The sequence below is a fragment of the Triturus cristatus genome, chromosome 12 (assembly GCF_964204655.1).
Source record: "Triturus cristatus chromosome 12, aTriCri1.1, whole genome shotgun sequence".
In the NCBI taxonomy this organism is placed as follows: Eukaryota; Metazoa; Chordata; class Amphibia; order Caudata; family Salamandridae; genus Triturus; species Triturus cristatus.
In genome coordinates, this window is record NC_140595.1 from 781,815,815 (window position 1) to 781,830,885 (window position 15,071).

General features: G+C 47.6%; 1 protein-coding gene across 2 annotated transcripts in view; it reads left to right on the forward strand.

Annotated features, from left to right (window-relative positions):
* The window catches only part of LOC146782824 (alpha-2,8-sialyltransferase 8F-like), a 222,952-nt gene that overhangs the window by 38,226 nt on the left and 169,655 nt on the right, over positions 1 to 15,071 (forward strand). For both annotated transcript variants that reach the window (XM_085639218.1, XM_085639219.1), the window contains exons 2-3: positions 3,444 to 3,527; positions 8,833 to 8,919. In XM_085639218.1, the coding sequence (XP_085495344.1) occupies positions 3,444 to 3,527; positions 8,833 to 8,919 (171 nt within the window). The remainder of the gene's footprint in view (positions 1 to 3,443; positions 3,528 to 8,832; positions 8,920 to 15,071) is intronic.

Sequence of the window (15,071 nt, forward strand, 5' to 3'; positions counted from 1 at the left end):
TTCACAGGGGATTATATACAGGACCAGGCCAATCGGGCCCTAGTCATAACCATCAGAACAGGTAAGTAAAACACAAGTAATGAAACACCCAATAACTACTGTTATAATAATGACCTTAGGCATCACATTAGCATAACCACACTATGCATGAATCACATTTGTCCTAGGCATCACATAAATGACATGGGGCAATAAATCACCTTAGGCCCCAAACCTCATTAGCATAGACGTGGTATGCATAACATCCTCAGCATAAATGTGTTACACATTAGGGATCACATTAGGGCCTTATGCCCTACCACATAAAACGGACCCCCAGGCCAACTGGCCTTCTCCAGGGCTCAAATGCCCTATGTACAGAAATGTCAGGGCTCTGCAGGGCCGTCTACTGGCCCTCTGGCTGCCAATGCAGCAAACCAAAAAGTGCGCAGGTGCATAAGCCTAAATGTGGCAGCTGCCCACTAATTGCTGGACAGCTGTGAACATGAGCCCGGGCCCCAGCATGCCTTCTGAGCCCGTCTCTGGGACTCCTAATTAGCAAATGCCCCAACGTTGCAGCAGCCCGGAACTGCGGTGCCCCTGTGAAAATCAGCAACCCAGGCAAGTTGGAGCCCCCTTTGGGACTCTGAGTAAAAGTATGCAAAACGTGGCAGCTGCCCACTGTCAGGTGGGGCAGCTGGAAAATCAGCGCGGGCACCCACGGCACGGTCACAGGGGGCGGGCACCGGCAATGTGTCCCGACACACCCCCCAACCAACGTACAATTGAGCCCCACTCACCGGGCTTTTCTGTGGCTGTGCAGGCTCTGTCTCCTCTGGGCTCCAGCCGGTTCCACAACACGCGCGGCTCTCTCCGCTCATGAGAGCCCCTCGTCTACTTGGGCACAGGCACTGAGGATCCTCCTCACGTCGCACGGTCCCTCTTACCGGCTCAGCAGGCAAGGCTACCTTCGCCTCACTTAACCCGGGCTTCTTCTTGGTTGCCTTCCCCCTCTCTAGAGCTACGGGGGAAGGTGGAAATGGAGCCCGCGAGGCTCCGGCACCCGTCGCTGGCCCTGCCCACAAACAGGCAGTCCCGTCTGACTTCCTGTTCGCCGCTCCGGTGCGGCAGTTCCTTTTATTGGATCTCAGGCCGTGGCTGTGATTTCTCGGCGGAAATGCGGGTTGGGCTCCTGCTGGGTAAATAAAAACCAATGCGGGTGGGCACCCGCTTCTTTTTACAAATGTATAACGAAGGGTAGACTCCCGCGCAGCACGGGCAAAATGTGGGGTGGGCACCCGCTCTTCCTACGCACTGTGGGGGAATCTCCACGTCGGGATTCCCTCGGGGATGATCACAGCTTAGCGCTGCCAAGCCCCGCGCTCCTCTTTCCTCTGGAGAATATAAATAACAGTGCTCCCAGGTGCTAGAAGCCACAAAGTCCTTGCCAAGGCAAAAAGGAAGAGTCTCCTTGGTGCTGGGGAGAACCCAGGAAAGCACAGCCAGGCAGGCCAGCATGCAGGGACCCCCAGGAAAATGCAGCTGGGTCCGGCGGCGGTTCCTCCTGGCAGAGTGTCCTCCCAAAGTAAGAACAAGCACACACACTTTCATGGGGTCACAGCCCCTTCATTTATAGGACATTTTCTTTGTCTGAAAGCACAGGGCTGGGGAAACCAGATGCAAATGGTTTGGGAGCACTCTGTTTACCAGGCTCCTCTTTCCTATTGTTAGGTGGGGGATCGTCATCAGACACACCACAGGGGGGCGCAGCCAGCATTCACTAGGGCAGGCACACTCCTTTTCAGGGACCAGGGACTTATCCTCCCACTACTCAAAATGTACATGTCCCATTCAGCCTAGCGCTGGCTCACCCTGCCCCTCTTGGATTCACCCACACCTTACCAGCCCCTGTCACTCAAAAGCCAGACATGCAATTAACATCAGGCAGGCAGATCCATAGCACACAGAAATGCCAACTTCTAAAAGTGGCATTTCTAACATAACTACAATAAATCTGTGCACACCATTGCGCAGCATTTATTAATACCATTTCACACATACCAGACTTGACCACGCTGCACCTCTCATATCAGGATCTACCACTGACCCACATTCATCAGGGAATCCCCCATGTATTCCTATGGGAGGGCAGGCCAATTTCACTACATGTAACCCAAAGCGCACGCACTTTACACTGGACAGCAGTGATAAAGTGCCTCTAGGCCTAAAACCACCAACACTACACAGGAAAAAGGCAAGGAGACAGGCAAAATGTTTAGGGGTGAACCCCGCAAAAGGGCCAAGTCCAACAAATACAAACAAAAAAAATCTAATCTCCTGTCCGTATGTTTTCAAATATGGAAACATTTGCAATATAGGTATTCTTTTGGCGGATTCCTACTACTGTCACTAATGAATGCCAGGCCTGTAGCTGTGGAGATTGACCGGTAGGGAAGTTAAAAAAAAAAAAACATTTCCTAAGGAACCTTATTAACTGTAGCCCTACAGCTGTTTAAGCTGTTCTACAATGTAAACGTTTTGAGATGACTGTTTTATATTGTAAACAGTAAACACCCATTGGACAGTTAAACGAGAGTATACATTTATCCATAAATACATATACCCATTGCAGTTACATTCTTACGTTAAACACAAAAACATGTAAATAAATGCCAATAAAATTAAGTAAAAGTAAATATGCTTAAAACAGATGGAAATGTCAAAGAAATAAATACCATAAAACCAGGAGCCCTATTTATAACCTCACCAGAACGTCCACCTCTCTCGATGGCATAGGCAGTGACGTAAAAAAAATTCCCCGAAGTGCGGGAGGGCTCCCGAGCTCCAAAGGGCCCCCCTCCAGCACTGTGCATGGATGGCTAGCCCCAGGCCTGAGAGCTCCTGACTGGGTCTGGAGCATAGGGGTGGGGGGTGCCGCCAGGTACTTTGCAGGGGGCCTCCCTCAAATTTCAGTTGCCAAGCAATCTGGTTTAATAATTCTGAGTCTCTATATCCTGGATGTTGCACCATTTCTTAGTCAGTGACCTTCCCTCTATCTGAGAGTAATCCATCAATCTCTCCCATTCAATTTCATAATTTCTCAATTGGTCTCAGACCTGTAGATATCAGTAAATGTCATCTCTATTCATATTCAATTTCAGCTTCCAGTTGACCCAAAGTCTTCAGACTCCCTTGACCATCAGATTGTGTATCTGACTTAAAACTGACCAAACTAACTCGTCCAACCTTACCATGAATATGTACTATTGAATCTAGTTCAAAAGATAAGATGCAGATGATCAAGCAGTCACTTTTAATAATGAATTTTTCTAATATGTTTTATAGTTTGGAATCTAGTACAGTCCTACATTTGAACAGCTGTCTGTACCTGTGTACCATTTCTATACCAAACCCTGTGCTATGATTGGGAGCTGTAAGCTGTCTGCGTGTTTTCTTTTTTCCAGGTCAGAGGAAGTAAGAGAAAAACTTTCGAAGGACGCGTGCGCGACACTAACTAAGAATCTCACTGCCCTGTCATTGACAGAAAAGTGAGTACTATATGGTTTTACATCCTTCTATTGGTTCCTCAGATGGCTGTTGGGGTTGGGTGACCCTGCAGTACCTGGGTGTCATACTCCTGACAAAAAGACTATATCAGTGTTTGGATATTGGGGAATGAGTGAAAGTCCCACTTTTTTGTAGCCTCTCAGATGCTCGGCTGATTAACATAATGATAATTTGTGGCACGTGGGAACAGAAGACTGAAAGATTCTCTTGTTGGAGAACATCCTGCAATGATAAAACGTCATTTCACTTTTCCTGTTTCTAGATCCGTGGGTAGCAGGGTGAAATAGAACTTGTGAGTAAACTCAGGTACTATGGTGAGCCTATAGAGGAGACTACAGCTTTTGACAAGGTGAAGACATGGGGAGACTAGATGAACCAGTGCTGGTTTCCGCCCTCCAATAGCTATTAATATAAATAGCCTTTACTAGGAAGGACCTACACTGCAAATTAAACAAGCATTGACAAAGACAATTTATTTATTTTATATAGTCAGTGTTTTCTATAGCGCGAACCAGACCCAGGGTTTGGGTGTCAGAGCGCTTTACATTTCAACTGCCTTCGAAATCGGCAGATATCAATTCTTTCACGTCAAGAGCATGTCTATGAATTCCATTAGCATTGGCATATATTTATCCATACATAAAACAAACGTAATGAGGAGTAAAAATAATTAAAAATCAATCAATAGATTACAGCCCAGATTGTCGAATCGTACATTAGATTTAAGATAGGGGCATTCCTGAGTTCTCCTATATCCAAGCTGGTTATACAATTGTTATGTTCATCACATTGTTCATTAAGGGAGAAATGTATGCATCAGAAAGGACTTGGTCTCCTTTTTGAATCGTGGAGCATAGGTGATTCTTCTGATGTTCCGTGGGAGCGCATTCCAGATCCTTGGTGCAGCTCCAGTGAACGCTCTATCGTAAGTCTTTTTCTTACGGAAGAATGCTGGTTTCAGTAGAAAATACTCCGATCCCCTCGAGGGTCTAGTGCCTCTGGACAGCGTAACTTTATGGGCTAGGTAGTGAGGAGTTTTGTGATGTATTGCCTTGTGTGTAATACATGCACTTTTTAGCTCTATCCTTGCCTCGTATGGTAGCCAGTTGAGCGCTTTCAGATGTTGAGAGATGTGGTCGTATTTTTTGGTTCCTGTTATAAGTCTAGTTGCTGCATTAAGGAAGGCTTTTAGGGGAGCTGTTGATATCTTAGGGAGTCCTGATAGCGTTGCGCATCCATATTCAATTCTTGATATGACCAGTGCCTGTACTGCCATTTTTAGATCCACGGGATCGATGAGAGGCTTCATTTTTCGGAGGTAATTCAGATGGAAACTAGCGTTTTTTGCTGTTGTGTAGATGTGTGCTCGCATGTTTAGCTCTTTATCCACAGTGAGTTGGTTGAGTCAACTATCGTTAGGGTACCGTTTAGCGCTGTGATCATCTTGGTCCATTCTTTCATCTTGGCAGAACTTTTAGATGGGGAGATCAGAAGGAATTTGATTTTCTGTGAGTTTAGCTTAAGATGATTGTCAGCTAACCATTCAACAGTTTTCTTGAGAGCTTGGTTCATAGTGTTGATCTGTTCCGGAGATTATATCTTCATATACAGCTGGGTGTCGTCAGCATACATGTGAAAGGAAATGTTAGCTTTATACAGTACTTCAGTTAATGGTTCTATGTATAGGTTAAATAGTGATGGGGATAAGGTTGATCCTTGTGGCACCCCAATTTGGATTGGTGATGGTGGAGATAGCTTGTTGTCCACCAGGAATCTTTGCAATCTGTTCTCTAGGAAGGAGTAGAACCATTTCAGAACAGTACCTGATAAGCCCATCCTATTTTCCAGTCGTTCTAGTAATTTGGGATGGTTTACTGTGTCAAATGAAGACGATAAGTCCAGAAGGATCAGGAGACAGGTTTCATTACGGTCAAGGGCTAGCAGAGCGTCATCTACTTTGTGTAGGATTGCTGTCTCCACACTGTGGTTTGGTCTGAACCCTGATCGGGAGTCATTTGGTAGTTCAAATTCAGTAATGTGTTGACTTAATTGATTGTGAGCACATTTTTCTAGTACTTTGTCTAGTAGGGGAATGGTTGTTACTGGACGAAAGTTGTTTGGGTCCGATGGGTTCTCCGTAGGTTTCTTTAGAAGAGGGATGACCTGGCCTCTTTTTAGGCAGTCTGGAATTGATCCTTGGGCAAGTGATTCATTAATTATTTTAGTCCAGAAGGGGATGACCATGAGGTTGCAGGAGGGCCAGCATTTTGCCGGCAGAGTGTCATTGTAATGATTATTTGGTTTCAAAGATAGTAATATTTTGGTAATGTCCTGCTGATCATATAGTTTGAAGGTTGACCAGTTGGCATTATTTTTGGGCATTATTTGTGGCGGTAGGGCATGGTTCCTCCCTTGTTCGTTCCTTAGGATTGATGCTTTTTCAGCGTTATTCTTGAGTTCTCTCTCCAATGAGTAAATAATGTTGAGAAATCTTCACAGTTCAGATCTGATTTGGATGTTAATAGGGAGTATTTGGGTAATTTGTTTGATTGTTCTTTTAGTATATCGAAGAGTTTCCTCGTCTGTTCTTTGTGTTTTCAAGTTCCTTTCAGAAAAATTCTTTTTTTGATTTAAGGACACTTTTATGGTGGGTTTTTCTGGTCATTCTTAGTTGTTTTAAGTGGGGGATGACGGAGATTGTCCCCATATTCTTTCAGTTATTCTGAGTTTACGTCTTTCTTCATTAAGTGATCCGTTGACCCATGGGTTTTTATCTTTGGTCTAAATTCTTTTCAGTTTTAGGGGTGCAATGTTTTCGATGTTTTTAGATATCGTAAGATTGTAGTGGTCTGTAAGCTCTCTAACGCCCGTTAGTTCAGGCGGGGGTTGCAATTATTTCTCGCCCTACAATGTTAGAGTCTCTGAGTTCAGGTCTCTAGTGTCTCTTACCCAATGTTTGGGTTTGATAGCTTGCGAGATTGTTTTCTTTTTTTTGGCTGGTATTTGGAAGGTAATGAGGTGGTGATCGGACCAGTCACAAGGTACGATTGAGATTGCTTGGGTAGTATTTGCTTTGGAGATGATCCAGTCTAGTGTGGCTCCTTTGGAGTGTGTTTTGTAGGGCACATGCTTGTACTAGTGAGTGGTCTGTTACAAATTATTTCAGAATGTTGACCAGGTTCTTGGGTGTCGTTTCAGTGAGGATTGAAGTCTCCTAGGAAAATATCATTGGAGTGGGGTTCTGAGTTGATTGTAATAATTTCCATTAGATGATCTATGAAAGTTAGGTTTTTGCCTGAGGGGGGTGATAGAATGTGTGTAGTTTCTACACTTGGTTGTCTGTAAATCGTGCTGTGAGCCCCAGGTATTCACATGAGTCTATAGGGTATGAGAGAACTTTGGAGATGGTGATGTTTGATCAGTGGATGCAGGCCACTCCTCCTCCCGTTTTGATTAGCCTATCTAGTCTTATAATGTTATAGTTTGGTGGCACCAGCATGTGTAGGCTGATTCAGATAGCCATGTTTCCGTTAGAATAGCCACGTAAGTATCTTGATTCATGATCTGGTCGGCAATGTCAGCGGCATGTTTCATTGCTGAGCGGCAGTTGATAAGTAGGCATGAGATCTTTTTTGTAGGGTTTTCTAGTTCAGAATTGGAGTTGGTCCCCTCTGGGCTTTGCATTATATCTTTTAGTTTATTAGAGTTTGGTTTTCATTGATTTGTATGTGATATTATGTTGACATTAATTGGGACCACCTGAATCTTGTGGTCACTTATTTTTTCGGGAAGTTTGGAAGTAATATCATAAAAAAGTAGTAGGTTTTGGGTTTCAATGTATGACAAATATCTGAGGAAGATACATGGACGGTAAATCCTATTGGCAAGAGGTAGTGGGGTTGTGTTGAGCTTATTGTGGAGATTGCGTGCCGATTTTTGAGTCTGGATAATTTTGGAGCGATAGCTTTCTGAGAGCAGTAGCGTATTCTTCATGTTCCTAATAGTGTTTCGCATGTCTGTAGCTATCCTATCTGTCTGGGCCATGAGCATTTCTAATTCCTTTCCTAATGGTGAGAGTTGGTGTTTTTGTAGCTGGACTTCTGACATGTGGCTCGTTAGGTTGGAAGGTTCATCTTCTGACATTTTGATTATATCTTTTGCTCTTTCTGTAATTATTTTTTTGCTAATTTATTTTCCTGCCTTCAAATCGGTCGTGTGATTTGTCATCTCCGGGTACTGATTGTTGGTTGCTGTGTCTGATAGATCAGTGATTTGTAAGGTTGTGGAGGCATTTGCATCTGATGTGCGCTGGTTGGGCGGTTTGTTAGATTTTACTTGGGTTGCTTCACTGGGATTAATGCTGATCGATGGCTGTAATGTGTGCCTTTGTGTATTGTCTAGTACTAGAGGATCTAGAGTGTCGAATCTCCTGGTCTGTACTGCGGTCTCTCTTTTCAATTACCCTCAGGGGAGTGTGGATGGAGGTGTCTAAGCTCTCGTCTTGTTGGAGCTCTGAAATAGGGATGTTATGGACCTGGTCTTTTAGCGTGGTAAAGTAATTGTCAAATAACTCAAGATCCCTGTTGGCTGCTTGGATGAGTACAGTGCCATTTTTGAAAAAGGTTATATTTAGTGAGGACTTTAACTTTTTCGAGGGATTTATAATCAACTTTGTTGCATAAGGGATGTTTCTTGCTTCTTTGATGTTTAGCAATTTCAACGTTGCAGAGCACCAATTAGCTAGTGAGCTAGTGTAGAAAATTAGATCATTAATAATCACTCCGTTTTTTGAGTTAGAGGATGGATTTGGCATTGGCTGCTGGCATCTTGACTTTTCCAGTGCTTGTTTTGTCATGGTTTTTCTAATTTCTTTTAGTTGGGGGAGCTTCGAGGCTCGCACATATATAACAAAAATACCTTGACAGTTGTTTTTTTTCAGTCTCAAAAAGCACACATTGCCATAGTGTTACATGGCCCTCAAGGGAACTTCTTTGTGTGCGGAGGTGCACCTTGTGAAAGAGCAGAATACCGTTACTGGCAGTATACCGTTACTGGCAGTGAAGTGATCCAATAGCTGAAGTGGGCTAACCCACACAGACCTGAATGCAGAGCGCTGGGTGAAAACTGCTATAAATATGTATTTTATACATATAATTTTAGTAAATTAAAAAGTTCTCGGCTAACACTGGATCTAAAAACAGGCAGTGAAAAAGAAGGAGCCTAGACTATGAATTTCAAATGTGCTTTTACTTAATTAATTTCTCACTTTGTTTCGATCCCTTACAGGTTTGATGAAAAAACCTTAATACAGGATGCGGCAGCGATGCTGAGATGCCCTTGGCATGAAGATAAGGAGAAGATCAACTACTACAGGTGCCAAGAAACAATTTACAGAGCACAGCAAAGTTCATTGTTGATAACGGAAGTAAAGATACTCAGCTCATTAGCATTTGATCCTTTATGTACTGTAAAGTATGGCAACAGTAGCTTTACAAAAGGAAGTGAAGTGTCATTGAGCCTCAAAGTAGCCCTAGGGCAAAGGGCAGGTAGAAATGAGAACACACGTGTATGCTATTTTACACAGTTTATGGTTTAAATCACTTCTATTGAAGGCACACTCAGGAGGGATTACAAATCGACACACAACAGACATCAGTGTGTGCTCCGACACCTTGGAACCCTGTAAGCACCACCAGTCAAACCTGCTGCCATATCTGGTCAGCGAACACGCTAGACGCGTCACTTCGCCTAGAAGAAAAGTCTGCACTAAACCTGGGAGGCAGGAATAATCACGTCAGATTTTATTCTCAATGACTACAGCTATCTCCTCACAGTTTTAAACAAGTTCCTCAGGTGTAGACAATGTCTGTGTCAGGCACGACCAGTGGCGGCTCCTCCACTAAGGCGGAGGAGCGCCGCCTCACTGAAAAAAAGGAAAAATAAAATTATAAGAACTATTGTTATTGTCATTTTATTTTTCCTAAATACGTCACTGCTCCTTGGGCGGGGCAGGGCTGGCGGAGTAGGGAGAGGAGGGGTTTTCACTCCTGAAGTGTGCCGGACTGCTTGGGCCGATCCTATCGGGCCGCCTCAAGCAGTCCTGCGCACTTTGCATGTTCCCAACCAGGCTGCATTACACAGCCTGGTGAGGAACATCCAAACCCTCAGTCACTGTCTGAGCACCGATCCACGGCGCTCAGACCAATGATTGGCTATTGGGAGGTTGGGAGGGCGGGTGCTTCCTGCTGATGAGTGCAGGAAGATGTCGGAGGGACAGAGGACGCAGGAGGGGAGTTTGCCGTTTCAGGTAAGTGTTTTTCTTTTGTTCAGGTTTTCTTTTTTTGTCCCCTCCCCCACCCCACCACTGCCGCTACTGAGCACGACCCCAGCTAGCTGCTCTCATGATTACAGAAAGCAGATGAACTGTGGCTAGTAATCACCCAGGAGCCCCTTTTTATTAGCGTTAAGTAACCGCCGAGAGCCTGTTATGGCCTCAATGATGCAAGGCTCAAGTTTAGGAAAACATGGATTCTTGAGGAGAGCTCTTCTCACACTTCTTTCTTCTGAAATGCAATTTTGTGATCAGTTACCTTTGTTTATTGTCTCTTATCTTAACCAGCACCATTTCCTCATTTGCCAAGTCATGCAGTAATGAATAAGGACACAGAACCTACATTACTGGTTCTGGAACTGGCCCAGGGCACACGCACCCAGCCCCTTTTATTAACAGGGCCACTTGGACAGTGACACCTGTGATGGATGGGTGTAGGGTGAGTGTGTAAGCCAGCCACAAAGGAGTGGCTGTTGGAAACACAATCTGGAAACACTAGACCGTGACCAGCCGGTCACTACATCCCTTCCAAACTTTATTAAAAATGGGACAACGAGTCCAACCCGTGGGAGAGAACAAAACGACAATACCAAAACTCACCTGAGTCTATAAAGGTAGCTTGCAGTGCAGGATATGTCGAGAGTGCTCTCACCAGCTGGCGCCAGGTTCACCTGGGCACAAAATGGTGTCTGGGCGGCCAGCCTCCCACGGCACCAAAGATGCCTCATTGACCTGTGGGTGTTTCATACGTATAGGGGTCCTCTCCAGATGTCCGGTGCTCCTTGGATGGTCCTAGTGATGCACTTGATAATGATGACACTCACAGTTATCAGTCTGTAATTTGTGGTGGGTGTGCCAGCTGTCTACTACACACCTTTCTCTTCTTCCTTTATTTTCTTCGCACTGCAGTGCTGTGGCCTCGTGCCACACTTTTCTTCTCCTTTACCATCTTCACCACAACATGACAATATACCCACTTGCCACGCTCTTCACTTCTTTTCTCTTCCTCTTCCAGATGTAGCCTTGTTCGATCTTTTCAAACTCTTCTTCCTTCTGACCAGGCCTCCCCATGTGACGTGCACTTCACTTGGACCTTCCTGGTCACGTCCTACCCCTAGGACTGACTCTCCTGCTCTCTCTCCTGACCGGGCCTTTCGCTGTGATCTTCTTTTCACAGGGACCTCCCTGGTTGTGTCCTGGCCTCTCTGCAGGACTTGACTCGGGGTGGACCTCTCACAGGTCTTCTCGTCATAGACCTCCCACAGGTCTTCTCTTCATGGACCGATCACAGGTCTTCTGGTGGTGGACCTCTCACAGGTCATCTCGTCATGGACCTCTCACAGGTCTCCTCATGGTGGCCCTCTCGCAGGTCTTATCTGTGTCTTCACTTGATAACGCACCCCTTGTGCCTCAAGGCTACGTCGAAGCAGCACTTAATTTCCTTCCTCTTTCTTCATTCAACGACGTCATGCATGCGCCTCGAAGCTGCCCTATCGTAGCGCGCACTCCTGCCTCCACTCAGCCATGCTTAGCAGTGACAACACTGGTCCACTTCCATGCAGGACTCCTACTCCGGGACTCCAGCCCGTGCTGTCTGATCTCCGGATGCGGCCCTCTGCACGCCTCTGATCCTGTGCTCTCAAACTTTTTCTTCAATGGTGTCCTCTGCAGGCACCTGTGTGCCCAGTCCTTTCTTTTCGGGAACAACTTCTCCTCATCCCTTTCTTAGACACTTGGTATCACTCTCTCTATTGGACCCTTCCTGGTCACTTGACTCTGCGCAGCAGTGGCTTGCACTGAATGCTACCGCTGTGGTGCTTCCCCCACTTCAAACTATGTCCCGGGCTGCCTTCAACTTTTCCTTATGCTCTGCTACATAGGACTTCTTGTGGGGTTTATTACTGGGGGTTGACAGTCTCTCCTCCTCATTGAGAGTATTTCAGTTCATTTTAGGGGCACTGCAAGCCATAATTAGCTTTCCTCATGGCAGTCCAGCTTGGCACTTCAAACTTGGCTTGTTGGGTTTCTTTCATTGTTTTCCAGACCGCCAGGCCTGGAGTGTTGTGTGGCAACCAGCCGCTAGGGGTGCTGCAGTCATTTCAGGTGGCCACGGCAGCTGTCTCAGTGTTGCAGGCCGTTTCTCTGGCTAATGTTCGCTGTAAACTGAGCTAGTAATCACCACTGGCCACTAGGTGGCAGCGCTGCAGTAATCATGGGTCCCGGCAACTTTCTCTCCAGCGCCGCAGAGGAAGGTGTGGATAATCAACACCACATCCAACTCCTTCACATATGTCACGGCAGCTCCTTCCATGCTGCAGGCACGTCGCTCCTCACAGGTGCTGCCAGGATGGGTGCCAGGCACAGCCCCTCCTCTCTCTCCTGAAGGGGCTCCTTATCGTACAGCCGGCCGGCAAGCAAGCATGGCGAGTAGGAGGCTTCTCACAAGGTAGCAGCACGTCTGTAGCTGCCAGCCGGGGCCACGACTTCAAAGTGGTTCCAAACGTCGTTGGGCCGCTGTAGTGTGCAGGGACATTTTAAGGATTTGGGGGGCCCTGGGCCAAACATATTTTGGGGGGCCCCTTTTGGGAAGAGTTTTGAATTCATGATTCAATTTAAGCTCTTTCATGCAGTCTTTAGCCAGATCACTAACGGGCACACTCGTCCAAATTCTAAATGTGTTTACATCTAATATTCAGGGATAGTGACTTGTGTTTTCAATATTGTAACACAGCAGTAGCTCTCTAATATTGCTGCAAATAATCTCAGTGACACCCTCCCATTTCTTATATGTGAAGTCCTGTTTTGATCTATAAGAAAGTTTTTTGTATGGATGCGGCATGAAACCAACACAACATTTCTCTGCAAAATGTCTGAAACAGACTCTCACATATCGCCCACAATAAAAAATAAATTAAAGGGAAAATGATATTTAAAATAATCTGCCTCAAGAATTAGTAAAGGTCATCAGGGCAAGACTTTCTGCAGAACAGAGCTGGCTCTCTCAGGGGGCCCCCTGAAAGAGTGTGGCCCTGGGCCAGAGCCCACTTTGCCCATGCCTTAAAACGTCTCTGGTAGTGTGCTGTATATGCCGCTGACCGCGGCCCCCGCAGGGGGCCAATAGGCGGTCGGCGCCTTAGTGGCCCCGGGGCACCGGTCACCCCTCCCCACCCCCTCCCACCGGGGGGGGGGGCGGAGACGCAGAACGGAGCCCCCCTCCTCGGGCTTGGCCAGAAGTGACGCGCAATGCGTGTCACTTCCTGGCCCTGGTGTGAGGGGGAGGCTATTTAGCCTTCCCCCACCCTTCCTGGCGACCTCTTTGTCGCCCACCTCGCCTTGACCTCACCTCGCTGCATCGGTCCGTCGTCCGCGCCGTCTTCGTGCGCCTCCGGCCCCCGCGGCACTGTTGATTGTCGTCGCCTCCACGCTTCTTGTTCTGGTGAGTCTTGCAGCACCCACTCCGCCCCGGCCCTGTCCCTGGGCAGTACCAGGTCGACGGGGCCCTGTGGCAAGGATCGCCACGGGCGGAGGGGGCGCAAGATGGGGGCATGGGGGGTTGGAGAGGCGGGGTTGGGCTAATGAGCACGCGCTGTTGTGAATTCGCTCGGACCGTTGCGGAAGTTGGGGAGTGCGGGCCACGCATGGCTGATGCCATTGAGTTGCGGCCCCGTCCCCTTCTGTCGATGGTTGTGCCCTGCGGCCTGCCTGCTCCTAGGCGTTGAAGACCCTGGGGCGGGCCTCGGGCCGCGTCCTTTCGTTGCATGGGGGAAACGGGGCGAGTAGTGCAGGGCTGCCCTCGCGAGGGTGGCGCCGCCCACCGGTGGGAGTGGCGTCCAATGAGCTGCTGAGGCTCGTGATGCTGACGACTGTATTGCCGGAAACTAAGGGGAAAGGGTTGTGGTCCGTCGGCTGCCTCTGGTGCAGTAATACAGAGGGGGCGAGACGCGAGGTCGCGTCCACATTCTGTGAGTCACTTAATCACTAATTCACTCAATTTCCCGTGCCTAACTATATGTATGTAAACATGTATTTAAATACGGTGCTATGTAAAGCGTTCGCTACGAGGAGTTGGCCTTACGGCTAGGGCGCTCGACCTCGGACCTCGGGAACTAGGTTCGAGTCTCGGTAATGCCACTGAACTTCCTGTGATTCGGGGCAAAACACTTAATCTCCCCGTGCCTTACAAAACGTGAATGTGGGTCCTCATGTAACGTAACGGGTGCTATGTAAGGCGCTGTAATACTTGATTGGTTTCGGGTCAAGTTCGCGCTATATAAAACTCGGCAAATATTTTCAATGCCTTCGGGTCGAGCTCGCGCTATATAAAATATGCATAAAAGCGTAACCTATACATGAACCGAGGCTCATGTCCTCAAGGTCCGAATCTGGTTTGTGTTTTCGCGGCTCGGGTCCGCGTTCGCATCGCGCGATGATAGGCCAGCCACTTATTCTACTAGTGCCTGTATATGTAATGTGATGCGTGGCCTGGTTCCATCCAGATGGGGGGCAGCGGCGCCGTCCCCCCAGGGTGTGTGGGCCCGGGTTCAATCCCCGGCATCAGCGGATGGCCTTTGGGTTAACCATCTGCTTGAATAGCTACAGGTCCCTGGTTCGATCCCTGGTTCGCAAGATACCTTTAATCCCCAGCGAACTAATAAGGTAATAAGGCTGCCGCCTCGGATGCAGAAGACCAGGGTTCGAGTCTCGAGGTCACGCCACAGGATGTGATTCTGGGCAAATTACCTATACCTTCGGTTGCGTTTGCGCTATATATACATGCCGGCTGGACTTGCAATAAGCATAGGAAAAGACATGGCCTAGATGTGAGACGGCAATTACAAGGCACTATCGTACTCAGTATAGAAATGTTTTGTCTCAAGTCAGTGTGGCCTAAGGGAGAGTTGGGAGCGGTGGGCGGTGCCAGTTCCCTGAGGCTCGGAGAATGGACGGGAGCGGTGGGAGCATCCCAGTCCCATGGTGTGTCCTCCTGTGTGGGACCGTGTCCGCCCGTCGTGGCATCTCCTCACCCCCGCCGCACTGACTCAGGGTTCGCGGGCACGCTTGCCAGGGTCAAGCCCCGTGGCCGTGTCCACATCCGGCGACTCTGGACAAATCACTTATCCCCCCGGTCATGAGAAATAATGTTGTCAACGCTATGTCCAGCGCCACAGGACCTGCTGTCGCAATCACGGTGGCG